Source organism: Palaemon carinicauda, chromosome 19 (assembly GCF_036898095.1).
Source record: "Palaemon carinicauda isolate YSFRI2023 chromosome 19, ASM3689809v2, whole genome shotgun sequence".
Classification (NCBI taxonomy): Eukaryota; Metazoa; Arthropoda; class Malacostraca; order Decapoda; family Palaemonidae; genus Palaemon; species Palaemon carinicauda.
Window position 1 is genome coordinate 46,832,546 of NC_090743.1, and position 14,065 is coordinate 46,846,610.

Here is a 14,065-nt window from a genome sequence, read left to right on the forward strand (position 1 = left end):
ATTACAAACAGCTTTTTGGAACCTACATATTAAGTTTGGAAATTGAGGGCCTTCTATTTGTTAAAACAATAATGAAGGAATGTAGTTTCAAAGTGAATAACTCATGTTTTGAGATAAGGTCTTTTGAAGTTTTGACTTGCACTTGATGTACAGATTGACTTGCACTTGATGTATAGTCATTATAAATAATTGATATCAAAAAGATCATAGCTGAAATTTTCCTACATATTTAATTATAAATGGTGATCCAGGACTCATTACTGCATTTTAATTTGTCAGGCTTTAAAATATCTTTTACTTTGCAAGTACAGTTCTACAATTATTGTCTATCTTATCTTATCTGACACCCACGGGATGCATAGGAAGGAAGGGAAGAGCGAGTGATAAGATAACAATCAAAACCGTTACAGTGTACAAGCGTGCATGAAACTCGTGTGGTACAGCCTCAATGAATTCACACCATGTCTCTTTCCTGTGCCAACTCTTTGAGCTCAACCCAATTCTCAGGTCTACATTGTGTCAAATTCAACTCTACTTGGTACCTATTCAAACATTTATATCGAGGTACTTTACGGGTATTGAAATGAGGCAAAGAAGACTTTCTTCAATGTTTGAGACAGCTTTCTTTGATAAATTTCAGACATTTATATCCATATTAACGTAATCCTCACTAACTAAAAGTTACTAAGTATCAAAATACAATTCTTTTTTCCCTTTTGGAATCCTTGGGCTTATAGCATCTTGCTTTTCCAACTAGAGCTGTAGCTCAGCTTGTAGTAATAATGATGGTAGAGGCAAGTCTGGTGAAGCAAGACACCAATGTCATAATTTTTAAGGGCGAATTTCACATACATTAATTTTCTATAATGGCTTAACATTACAGAATTCATCAATTATAATTAGAAAATATAACAGTACCAACCTTCTATGATATGAAGAAAAGAAAATATTCACTCAAAGATAAATATTGTAGACCTAAACTGGTGCTGAACAACAAAAACAAATGCAGCCATTTAAATGCTTCAGGCATATCAACGGCTCATGTCTGAGGTTTGAACAATTTTCATAGCCATGTTAACTAATTACAGATTGGTGATGGTGGGAGACTTTACTTTGATCGCTCACAGCAAACTAACGTAGTATGGGGGGCCCTAACTAGTACAACTTTGTTGCTCATGCCAATACATAAACCTTTTCACCACGTTAACGTATCTCCACTGGTACTGAAAGAAAGTGAGTCTTATATACTTACAAATTGAAATGAATACTATACAGCTAATCCCAGCAGGGCAGAAAAAAAATATGAAAAGTTCAAATGGATAAAAATATTTACAAATTCATCATCAATTAAAACATATAATTCACAGAAAAATGTTATTTTGATAATAAAATAAATTTTTGAATATACTTACCCGGTGATTATATAAGCTGCAGCTCTGCTGCTCGACAGAAAACTCTACGTAAAAAATCCGCCAGCGATCGCTATGCAGGTAGGGGGTGTACTACAACAGCGCCATCTGTCGTGCAGGTACTCAGTACTCATTGTAAACAAAGAACTCAATTTTCTCCTCGGTCCACTGCGTCTCTATTGGGGAGGAAGGGAGGGTCCTTTAATATATAATCACCGAGTAAGTATATTCAAAAATTTATTTTATTATCAAAATAACATTTTTCAATATTTAACTTAGCCGGTGATTATATAAGCTGATTCACACCCAGGGGGGTGGGTAGAGACCAGCAATAAATGTTTACATTATTATGAGCTAAGGATATTTTATTTCATTTTAGCAGTTATCAAAATAACAAACATAAAATAAATAAGTACCTGGTAAGGAAGTCGACTTGAACAATTACTCTGCCTTTTTAAGTACGTCTTCCTTACGGAGCCTCGCGATCCTCTTAGGATGCTGAGCGACCCCTAGGATCTGAAGTATGAAGGGTTGCAACCCATACTACAGGACCTCATCAAAACCTCTAATCTAGGCGCTTCTCAAGAAAAGAATTTGACCACCCGCCAAATCAACCAGGATGCGAAAGGCTTCTTAGCCTTCCGGACAACCCAAAAACAACAATAAAAACATTTCAAGAGAAAGATTAAAAAGGTTATGGAATTAGGGGAATGTAGTGGTTGAGCCCTCACCCACTACTGCACTCGCTGCTACGAATGGTCCCAGGGTGTAGCAGTTCTCGTAAAGAGACTGGACATCTTTAAGATAAAAAGACGCGAACACTGACTTGCTTCTCCAATAGGTTGCGTCCATTATACTTCGCAGAGATCTATTTTGTTTAAAGGCCACTGAAGTTGCGACAGCTCTAACTTCATGTGTCCTTACCTTCAGCAAAGCTTGGTCTTCCTCACTCAGATGGGAATGAGCTTCTCGTATTAACAGTCTGATAAAATAGGATAAAGCATTCTTTGACATAGGCAAAGATGGTTTCTTAACAGAACACCATAAAGCTTCTGACTGTCCTCGTAAAGGTTTAGTTCGTCTTAAATAGAACTTAAGAGCTCTAACAGGGCATAAGACTCTTTCTAGTTCATTTCCAACCATATTTGATAGGCTTGGAATATCGAATGATTTCGGCCAAGGACGAGAAGGTAGCTCGTTTTTGGCTAGAAAACCAAGTTGTAAAGAACATGTAGCCGTTTCAGATGAAAATCCGATGTTCCTGCTGAAGGCGTGAATCTCACTGACTCTTTTAGCTGTGGCTAAGCAAACCAGGAAAAGAGTCTTTAAAGTGAGATCTTTAAAGGAGGCTGATTGTAGCGGCTCGAACCTTTCTGACATGAGGAATCTTAGTACCACGTCTAAATTCCAACCAGGTGTAGCCAAACGACGCTCCTTCGTGGTCTCAAAAGACTTAAGGAGGTCCTGTAGATCTTTGTTGTTGGAAAGATCTAAGCCTCTGTGACGGAAGACTGATGCCAACATGCTTCTGTAACCCTTGATAGTGGGAGCTGAAAGAGATCTTTCTTTCCTCAGGTATAAAAGGAAGTCAGCTATTTGAGTTACAGAGGTACTGGTCGAGGATACTGATACTGACTTGCACCAGTTTCGGAAGACTTCCCACTTCGATTGGTAGACTCTAAGGGTGGATGTCCTCCTTGCTCTAGCAATCGCCCTGGCTGCCTCCTTCGAAAAGCCTCTAGCTCTCGAGAGTCTTTCGATAGTCTGAAGGCAGTCAGACGAAGAGCGTGGAGGCCTTGGTGTACCTTCTTTACGTGTGGCTGACGTAGAAGGTCCACCCTTAGAGGAAGAGTTCTGGGAACGTCCACTAGCCATCGAAGTACCTCGGTGAACCATTCTCTCGCGGGCCAGAGGGGAGCAACTAACGTCAACCTTGTCCCTTCGTAGAGGCGAACTTCTGCAGTACCTTGTTGACAATCTTGAACGGGGGGAATGCATATAGGTCTAGATGTGACCAATCTAGGAGAAAGGCATCTATATGAACTGCTGCTGGGTCCGGGATTGGTGAGCAATATATTGGGAGCCTCTTGGTCATCGAGGTTGCGAAGAGATCTATGGTAGGCTGGCCCCATGTGGCCCACAGTCTCTTGCACACATCCTTGTGTAGGGTCCATTCTGTTGGAATGATTTGTCCCTTCCGACTGAGGCAATCTGCCATGACATTCAAGTTGCCTTGGATGAACCTCGTTACTAGAGAAATGTTTAGATCTTTTGACCAGGTGAGGAGGTCCCTTGCGATCTCGTACAACGTCATAGAGTGGGTCCCTCCTTGCTTGGAGATGTACGCCAAAGCCGTGGTGTTGTCCGAGTTCACCTCCACCACTTTGCCTTGAAGGAGAGACTTGAAGCTTTTCAAGGCCAGATGAACTGCCAGTAGCTCCTTGCAGTTGATATGCATTGTCCTTTGACTCGAGTTCCAAGTTCCCGAGCATTCCCGACCGTCTAATGTCGCGCCCCAGCCCGTGTCCGATGCGTCCGAGAAGAGAACGTGGTTGGGAGTCTGAACAGCCAGGGGCAGACCCTCTCTGAGGCTGATACTGTCCTTCCACCAAGTCAGGGAAGACTTCATCTTCTCGGAAATGGGGATCGAGACCGCTTCTAGCGTCTTGTCCTTTTTCCAGTAAACAGCTAGGTGATATTGAAGAGGACGGAGGTGTAGTCTTCCTAACGATACGAACTGTTCCAGGGATGATAGTGTCCCTATCAGACTAATCCACTGCCTGACTGAACATCGTTCCTTCTTCAGCATGTTCTGGATGCATAACTGGGCTTGACTTGTTCTGGGGGCCGACGGAAAAGCCCGAAAAGCTAGACTGTGAATCTCCATCCCTAAATACACAATAGTTTGGGATGGGACCACTTGAGACTTTTCCATATTGACCAGGAGACCCAATTCCTTGGTCAGATCTAGAGTCCACTTTAGATCCTTCAGACAGCGACGACTGGAAGAAGCTCTTAGAAGCCAGTCGTCCAAATAGAGGGAGGCTCTGATGTCCGCTAAATGAAGGAATTTGACTATATTCCTCATCAGCCTCGTAAACACAAGAGGAGCTGTGCTTAGGCCAAAGCACAGGGCTTGAAACTGGTAGACAACCTTTTCGTAAACGAATCTCAGAAAAGGTTGGGAGTCTGGGTGGATGGGGACGTGAAAGTATGCGTCCCTTAGGTCTAAAGAGACCATCCAGTCTTCCTTTCTGACCGCTGCTAGAACGGACTTTGTGGTCTCCATGGCGAACGTCTGCTTTGTGACAAAGACATTCAGCGCACTGACGTCTAGCACCGGCCTCCACCCTCCTGTCTTCTTTACCACTAAGAAGAGACGGTTGTAGAAGCCCGGGGTTTGATGGTCCAGGACTTTGACTACCGCTCCCTTTTCTAGCAAGAGAGACACCTCCTGTTTCAATGCTCGTCTCTTGTCTTCCTCTCTGTACCTGGGAGAGAGATCGATGGGAGACGTTGCTAGAGGGGGTTTTCGTACAAACGGGATCTTGTACCCCTCTCTGAGCAACTTCACAGATTGTGCATCTGCGCCTCTCTTCTCCCAGGTCTGCCAGAAGTTCTTGAGTCTGGCTCCCACTGCTGTCTGAAGAAGATGGCAGTCAGACTCTGCCTTTAAAGGACTTGGTTCCTTTCTTCTTCCCACGTCTCCCTTCGGCACGAGCACCTCCTCTGCTGGAGGCTCTGCCACGAAAGGGCGGAATAAATCTGGACGCTGGAGTGTCCATCCTTGGTCTTGACAAGGTAGGCAAAGGGGTGGCTTTGCGGGCAGAGGACGCAACCAGGTCATGGGTGTCCTTCTGAATCAAAGAAGCAGCAATCTCCTTAATCAAGTCCTCTGGAAAAAGGCACTTAGAGAGAGGAGCAAACAGAAGTTCTGATCTTTGACACGGTGTCACTCCAGCTGACAGGAAAGAGCAAAGGTTCTCACGCTTCTTGAGGACTCCGGATACGAACGATGCAGCAAGCTCACTAGATCCGTCACGTATGGCCTTGTCCATGCAGGACATGATGAGCAAGGAAGATTCCTTCTCAGTCGGGGAGATCTTCCTGCTCAAAGCTCCCAGACACCAGTCCAAAAAGTTGAAGACCTCGAAGGCTCTAAATACTCCTTTCAACAGATGGTCTAGGTCCGATGGTGACCAGCATATCTTAGAGCGTCTCATGGCTAGCCTGCGGGGAGAGTCTACAAGACTTGAGAAGTCGCCCTGGGCAGAGGCAGGAACTCCCAAGCCGAGAACTTCTCCCGTGGCATACCTGACGCTCGATCTGGAAGAGAGTTTAGCAGGGGGAAACGTAAAGGCTGTCTTCCCTAGACTCTTTTTGGACTGCATCCAATCTCCTAAAACTCGTAAAGCTCTCTTGGACGAGCGTGCGAGGACGAGTCTCGTAAAGGCAGGCGAGGATGACTGCGTACCTAAAGCAAACTCTGACGGAGGAGAGCGTGGAGCCACAGACACAAACTGGTCCGGAAACATCTCTTTGAACAGAGCAAGAACTTTTCTAAAGTCCAAAGAGGGTTGCGTGGACTTGGGCTCGTCAAGGTCCGAATGTGGTTCATCAACGTGTGCCGCATCGTCATCATCAGAGAGTCCATCATCCGAGAAATGAGGAGGAAGCGGCAATGGAGTAGGTATCGGCTGGTCAGATGAGTCCGGTCGCGCGGGGACGCACAGCGTCTACTCCAGACTGTCTAGTCTGATGTGGGCGAGCAGAGGCAACCACACTGGGTTGCGGAGGTTGACACACCGCGTCAAAACAAAACAACTTTGACGGTTGTTGTACCTCGCGAACGTCAACGGAAGGTTCTGTGCGTCGCTGAACGTCAACATGCGGCTGGCAGGGTACACTGGAACGCATGGGTGGCGGGACTCTCTCAGCTGGAGTGCGCAGGAAGGTCGCCTCAGCGTCCACAGGACGCACAACCGTGGTTGGTTGTAGGCAAGAGGTTGGTGCAGCAGCAACCTTCTCCGCACGAAAGTCCTGCATCAGAGACGTTAATTGGTACTGCATGGTCTGCAGCAAAGACCACTTAGGGTCTGCAGGAGCAGGTGCGGCGACAGACGGTGTAACTGCCTGAGGCGGTACCGCTTTGCCTCTCTTAGGAGGTGAGCAGTCATCGGAAGACTGCAGCGAGTCCGAACTGACCCAGTGGCTACAACTGGGCCGTTGGACTTGCGCGGAAGGGACCGACTTGCGCTTAAGAGGTCGTGAGACCTTGGTCCATGGTTTCTTACGAGAAACCTCTTCCGCAGACGAGGAATAAATGGGCTCTCTCGTCTCTGTGTGGGTGGGGCGATCTTGGGTAGATACGCCCGAAACCAAGGAGGGAACGTCGGTTCGCTGATTAAAGCCTCTCGAACCCATTGGTCGTACGACATTGCTTCTCCCCTGGACTTGGGAGCTTGCAAGAGGTCCCGGACTAGGAGGACGACAGGCACGAACAGACGAACCCTCAAGCGCAACACTATCCACAACACTATCACTCACTTTATCACTTCCCACTGCACTCTTACACTTCAGCTCCTTGACGTCCGCCATGAGCTGGTTACGGTCACTAGCCAAGGACTCAACTCTCTCACCCAGAGCTTGGATGGCACGCATCATATCAGCCATCGAAGGTTCCTGAGTGCCAGAAGGGGGATTAGGAGCAACCACTACAGGGGAAGGAATAGGTTGTGGGGCATGAGGAGAGGAAAAATCAACTGAACGAGATGAACTTCTGACTCTATCTCTCTCTAGCCTACGTGTATATTTCTGGAATTCGATAAAATCGAATTCCGAAAGCCCAACGCATTCCTCACATCGATCTTCCAATTGACAGGTTTTATCCCGACAATTGGAACAAACGGTGTGAGGATCGATAGAGGCCTTCGGAAGACGCCTTGAACAGTCCCTAGCATTACACTTCCTGAATTTTGGGACTTGAGAAGGGTCAGCCATTTTGAATTGGTCAAAGGGGAATTCAAAAACTATCCAAAGTCATCAACAAATAATCCGATATCAAAAAAAGAATGCAAGGATTTATTGAAGAGAAAGCCTGCACAGCGAAAGCTCAAAACTAGAAACGTGTACTTCACCAAATAGTTGTGAAAACAAATCCAGTTAGCAACAGCGAATTAGTAGGTCTTGCCGGTAGCACGACAGAGAGAAAATTGAGTTCTTTGTTTACAATGAGTACTGAGTACCTGCACGACAGATGGCGCTGTTGTAGTACACCCCCTACCTGCATAGCGATCGCTGGCGGATTTTTTACGTAGAGTTTTCTGTCGAGCAGCAGAGCTGCAGCTTATATAATCACCGGCTAAGTTAAATAATGAAAAATTGTTTATATGTCATACTCGATTTTTAATAACTTTGGAGTCAAATGTAAAGATATTGCCTAAAAGGGGGGTTTACATGGTTGAACGGTTTGTTGAACGCGGAACAATAGACAACTGTTTGAAGTGATGTTCGAACGTGTGAACGGGGTATTTGGTCATCAAACACTTTGTCGAATGGTTCGAAGAAGGTCTGTTCTCGCCTGACTTTTATAGGAGATGCTTCATTGACCACAAACCTTAAGTATTTATGACTGACTCCACCTATTTGAACCATTTGACAAGCAGGTTCGACAAACCTCTCGACCATGTAAATCGAGCTTAAGAACTCATTGCAATAATTGTTGGTTCAAAAGTTGATATAAATTATTATATTTACAGAAATTACTTACTCTTGCAAGCAGAATGTTGATTAGAAGAACCAGGTGTGACACCAATGTGAGAAATCGCGCCGGAATGAGTCCTGTCACTCTCATTTTTGTAATGAATCAACCAGGTTGAAGCCTTTCAGTTAGTATAATTTTGTTGCAGGACCATTCATTTAGGACGGATGCATCTGTTTCAAAGTATGGTGTACATCTACTGCACTGAGTTTCCCTGCAATAAGATAAATAAGTAATTATTACTATTACTGTATTATTATTTTTACAATTAGGGTATAACCCTAGTTGGAAAAGCAGAATGCTATAAGCCCAAGGGCTCCAACAGGGGAAAATAACTTAGTGAGGAAAGGAAACAAGGAAATAAATAAACTACAAGAGAAGAATAAACAATCAAAATAAAATATTTCAAGACAGTAACAACATTAAATTAGATCTTTCACATATAAACTATAAAAGCTTCAAAAAAACAAAAGGAAGAGAAATAAGATAGAACAGTATGCCCAAGTGTACCCCCAAGCAAGAGAACTCTAACACAAGACAGTGGAAGGCCATGGTACAGAGGCTATGGCACTACCCAAGACTAGAAAACAATGGTTTGATTTTGGAGTGCCCTTCTCCTAGAAGAGCTGCTTACCATAACTAGTCTCTTCTACCCTTACCAAGAAGAAAATAGCCATTGAACAATTACATTGGAGTAGTTAACCTCCTAAGCAAAGAAGAATTGTTTTGTAATATGTTATTTTTATTAATAAAATAAATTTTTGAATATACTTACCCGGTGATTATATAAGCTGCAGCTCTGCTGCCCGACAGAAAAACTCTACGTTCAAAATACGCCAGCGATCGCTATGCAGGTAGGGGGTGTACATCAACAGCGCCATCTGTCGAGCAGGTACTCAGTACTCAATGTAAACACAGAACCAATTTTCTCCTCGGTCCACTGCGTCTCTATTGGGGAGGAAGGGAGGGTCCTTTAATATATAATCACCGGGTAAGTATATTCAAAAATTTATTTTATTAATAAAAATAACATTTTTCAATATTAAACTTAGCCGGTGATTATATAAGCTGATTCACACCCAGGGGGGTGGGTAGACACCAGCATTACTTGTTTACATTATTATGAGCTAAGTATTTTGTATTTCATTTTAGCAATTATTCAAAATAACAAACATAAAATAAATAAGTACCTGGTAAGGAAGTCGACTTGAACAATTACTCTGCCTTTTTAAGTACGTCTTCCTTACTGAGCCTCGCGATCCTCTTAGGATGCTGAGCGACTCCTAGGAGCTGAAGTATCAAGGGTTGCCACCCATACTAAAGGACCTCATCAAAACCTCTAATCTAGGCGCTTCTCAAGAAAAGAATTTGACCACCCGCCAAATCAACCAGGATGCGAAAGGCTTCTTAGCCTTCCGGACAACCCAAAAAACAACAATAAAAAACATTTCAAGAGAAAGATTAAAAAAGGTTATGGAATTAGGGGAATGTAGTGGTTGAGCCCTCACCCACTACTGCACTCGCTGCTACGAATGGTCCCAGGGTGTAGCAGTTCTCGTAAAGAGACTGGGACATCTTTATGATAAAAAGACGCGAACACTGACTTGCTTCTCCAATAGGTTGCGTCCATTATACTCTGCAGAGATCTATTTTGTTTAAAGGCCACTGAAGTTGCGACAGCTCTAACTTCATGTGTCCTTACCTTCAGCAAAGCATGGTCTTCCTCATTCAGATGGGAATGAGCTTCTCGTATCAACAGTCTGATATAATAGGAAACTGCATTCTTTGACATAGGTAAAGAAGGTTTCTTAATAGCACACCATAAAGCTTCGGACTGTCCTCGTAAAGGTTTAGTTCGTCTTAAATAGAACTTAAGAGCTCTAACAGGGCATAAGACTCTTTCTAGTTCATTTCCAACCAAATTAGAAAGGCTAGGAATATCGAACGATTTCGGCCAAGGAAGAGAAGGTAGTTCGTTTTTGGCTAGAAAACCAAGCTGTAAAGAACATGTAGCCGTTTCAGATGAAAATCCGATGTTCCTGCTGAAGGCATGTATCTCACTGACTCTTTTAGCTGTTGCTAAGCAAACGAGGAAAAGAGTCTTTAAAGTGAGATCTTTAAAGGAGGCTGATTGTAGTGGCTCGAACCTTTCTGACATAAGGAATCTTAGTACCACGTCTAAATTCCAACCCGGTGTAGCCAAACGACGCTCCTTCGAGGTCTCAAAAGACTTAGGGAGGTCCTGTAGATCTTTGTTGTTAGAAAGATCTAAGCCTCTGTGACGGAAGACTGCTGCCAACATGCTTCTGTAACCTTTGATTGTGGGAGCTGAAAGAGATCTTTCCTTCCTCAGGTATAATAGGAAGTCAGCTATTTGGGTTACAGAGGTACTGGTTGAGGATACTGATACCGACTTGCACCAGCTTCGGAAGACTTCCCACTTCGACTGGTAGACTCTAAGAGTGGATGTCCTCCTTGCTCTAGCAATCGCCCTGGCTGCCTCCTTCGAAAAGCCTCTAGCTCTCGAGAGTCTTTCGATAGTCTGAAGGCAGTCAGACGAAGAGCGTGGAGGCTTGGGTGTACCTTCTTTACGTGTGGCTGACGTAGAAGGTCCACTCTTAGAGGAAGAGTTCTGGGAACGTCCACCAGCCATTGAAGTACCTCGGTGAACCATTCTCTCGCGGGCCAGAGGGGAGCAACTAACGTCAACCTTGTCCCTTCGTGAGAGGCGAACTTCTGCAGTACCTTGTTGACAATCTTGAACGGGGGGAATGCATAAAGGTCTAGATGGGACCAATCCAGTAGAAAAGCATCTATATGAACTGCTGCTGGGTCCGGGATTGGCGAGCAATAATTTGGGAGCCTCTTGGTCATCGAGGTTGCAAAGAGATCTATGGTAGGTTGGCCCCATGTGGCCCATAGTCTCTTGCACACATCCTTGTGTAGGGTCCATTCTGTTGGGATGATTTGACCCTTCCGACTGAGGCAGTCCGCCATGACATTCATGTTGCCTTGAATGAACCTCGTTACTAGAGAAAGGTTTAGATCTCTTGACCAAGTGAGGAGGTCCCTTGCGATCTCGTACAACGTCATAGAATGGGTCCCTCCTTGTTTGGAGATGTACGCCAAGGCCGTGGTGTTGTCTGAGTTCACCTCCACCACCTTGCCTAGAAGGAGGGACTTGAGGCTTTTCAAGGCCAGATGAACTGCCAGTAGCTCCTTGCAGTTGATATGTAACGTTCTTTGATTCGAGTTCCAAGTTCCCGAGCATTCCCGACCGTCTAATGTCGCACCCCAGCCCGTGTCCGATGCGTCCGAGAAGAGAACGTGGTTGGGGGTCTGAACAGCCAGGGGCAGACCCTCTCTGAGGTAGATGTTGTCCTTCCACCAAGTCAGTGATGACTTCATCTTCTCGGAAATGGGGATCGAGACCGCTTCTAGCGTCTTGTCCTTTTTCCAGTGCACAGCTAGGTGAAATTGAAGGGGACGGAGGTGCAGTCTCCCTAACGCGATGAACTGTTCCAGGGATGAATGCATCCCTATCAGACTAATCCACTGTCTGACTGAACATCGGTCCTTCTTTAGCATGTTCTGGATGCATCCTTGGGCTTGACTTGTTCTGGGGGCCGACGGAAAAGCCCGAAAAGCTTGACTGTGAATCTCCATCCCTAAGTACACTATAGTTTGGGATGGGACCAGTTGGGACTTTTCCATATTGACCAGGAGACCCAATTCCTTGGTCAGATCTAGAGTCCACTTTAGATTCTCCAGACAGCGACGACTGGAAGAAGCTCTTAGAAGCCAGTCGTCCAAATAGAGGGAGGCTCTGATGTCCGCTAAATGCAGGAATTTGGCAATATTCCTCATCAGTTTCGTAAAGACAAGAGGAGCCGTGCTTAGGCCAAAGCACAGGGCTTGAAATTGGTAGACAACCTTCCCGTAAACGAACCTTAGAAAAGGTTGGGAATCTGGGTGGATGGGGACGTGAAAGTAAGCGTCCCTTAGGTCTAAAGAGACCATCCAGTCTTCCTTCCTGACCGCTGCTAGAACAGACTTTGTCGTCTCCATGGCGAACGTCTGCTTTGTGACAAAGACATTCAGAGCACTGACGTCTAGCACCGGCCTCCACCCTCCTGTCTTCTTTACCACTAAGAAGAGACGGTTGTAGAAGCCCGGGGATTGATGGTCCCGGACTTTGACTACCGCTCCCTTTTCTAGTAAGAGGGACACCTCTTGCTTCAAAGCTAGTCTCTTGTCCTCCTCTCTGTACCTGGGAGAGAGGTCGATGGGAGACGTTGCTAGAGGGGGTTTGCGTACAAACGGGATCTTGTACCCTTCTCTGAGCAACTTCACAGATTGTGCATCTGCGCCCCTTTTCTCCCAGGACTGCCAGAAGTTCTTGAGTCTGGCTCCCACTGCTGTCTGAAGAATGTGGCAGTCAGACTCTGCCCTTAAAGGACTTGGTACCTTTCTTCTTATTCCCACGTCTCCCTTCGGCACGAGCACCTCCTCTGCTGGAGGCTCTGCCACGAAAGGGCGGAATGAACCTGGACGCTGGAGTGTCCATCCTGGGTCTAGACACGGTAGGCAAAGGGGTGGCTTTGCGGGCAGATGACGCAACCAGGTCATGCGTGTCTTTTTGAATCAAGGAGGCAGCAATCTCCTTTATCAACTCTTCTGGGAAAAGGCACTTTGAGAGAGGAGCAAACATAAGTTCCGATCTCTGACACTGTGTAACTCCAGCTGACAAGAAGGAGCAAAGGTTTTCCCGTTTCTTGATGACCCCGGAAACGAACGAAGCCGCAAGCTCACTGGAACCGTCCCGTATGGCCTTGTCCATGCAGGACATAATGAGCATGGAAGTTTCCTTGTCAGAAGGGGAGATCTTCCTGCTCAACGCTCTCAAACACCAATCCAAAAAGTTAAAAACCTCGAAGGCTCTGAACACTCCTTTCATCAGATGGTCTAAGTCTGAAGGAGTCCAACAAATCTTTGAGCGTCTCATGGCTAGCCTGCGGGGAGAGTCTACTAGGCTTGAAAAGTCGCCCTGGGCAGAGGCAGGAACTCCCAAGCCGAGAACTTCTCCCGTGGCATACCAGACGCTCGATCTGGAAGAGAGTTTCGCAGGGGGAAACGTGAATGCTGTCTTCCCAAGGTGCTTTTTGGACTGCATCCATTCTCCCAACACTCTTAAAGCTCTCTTAGACGAGCGGGCGAGGACGAGCTTCGTAAAGGCAGGCACGGATGACTGCGTGCCTAAAGCGAACTCAGATGGAGGCGAGCGTGGGGCCGCAGAAACAAACTGATCAGGAAACATCTCCCTGAACAGTGCAAGAACTTTCCTAAAGTCCAAGGAGGGTTGCGTGGTCTTGGGTTCGTCGATGTCCGTATGCGGGTCGTCAATGTGTGCAGCGTCGTCATCATCAGAGAGTCCATCATCTGAATACTGAGGAGGAAGCGGCAAAGGAGTAGGAGTTGGCTGGTCAGCTGAGTCCGGCAGCACGGGTGCATGCGTGACTGCACCGGACGCAACGTCATGGAACTGTTGCCCAGTCTGTGAGCTGGCAACAACCATAGCAGCGCGGGGGCGCAAAGCGTCTACTCCTGACTGTCTAGTCTGCTGTGGGCGAGTAGTGGTAACCACACTGGGTTGCGGAGGTTGACGCACCGCGTCAAAACAAAACAACTTAGGTTGTTGTTGTAACTCGCGAACGTCAACGGAAGGTTCCGTGCGTCGCTGAACGTCAACATGCGGCTGGCAGGGTACACTGGAACGCATGGGTGGCGGGACTCTCACAGCTGGAGTGCGGGAGAAGGTAGCCTCAGCGTCCACTGGACGCACAACCGTGGGTGGTTGTAGGCTAGCGGTTGGTGCAGCGTCAACCTTCTCCGCACG

At 46.1% G+C, this 14,065-nt stretch overlaps 1 protein-coding gene across 2 annotated transcripts in view; it reads right to left on the minus strand.

Annotated features, from left to right (window-relative positions):
* The window catches only part of LOC137658621 (transmembrane protein 107-like), a 99,443-nt gene that overhangs the window by 66,993 nt on the left and 18,385 nt on the right, over positions 1-14,065 (minus strand). For both annotated transcript variants that reach the window (XM_068393545.1, XM_068393544.1), the window contains exon 2: positions 8,179-8,383. In XM_068393545.1, coding sequence (XP_068249646.1) covers positions 8,179-8,262 — 84 coding nt within the window. In that variant the 5' untranslated portion in view covers positions 8,263-8,383. The remainder of the gene's footprint in view (positions 1-8,178; positions 8,384-14,065) is intronic.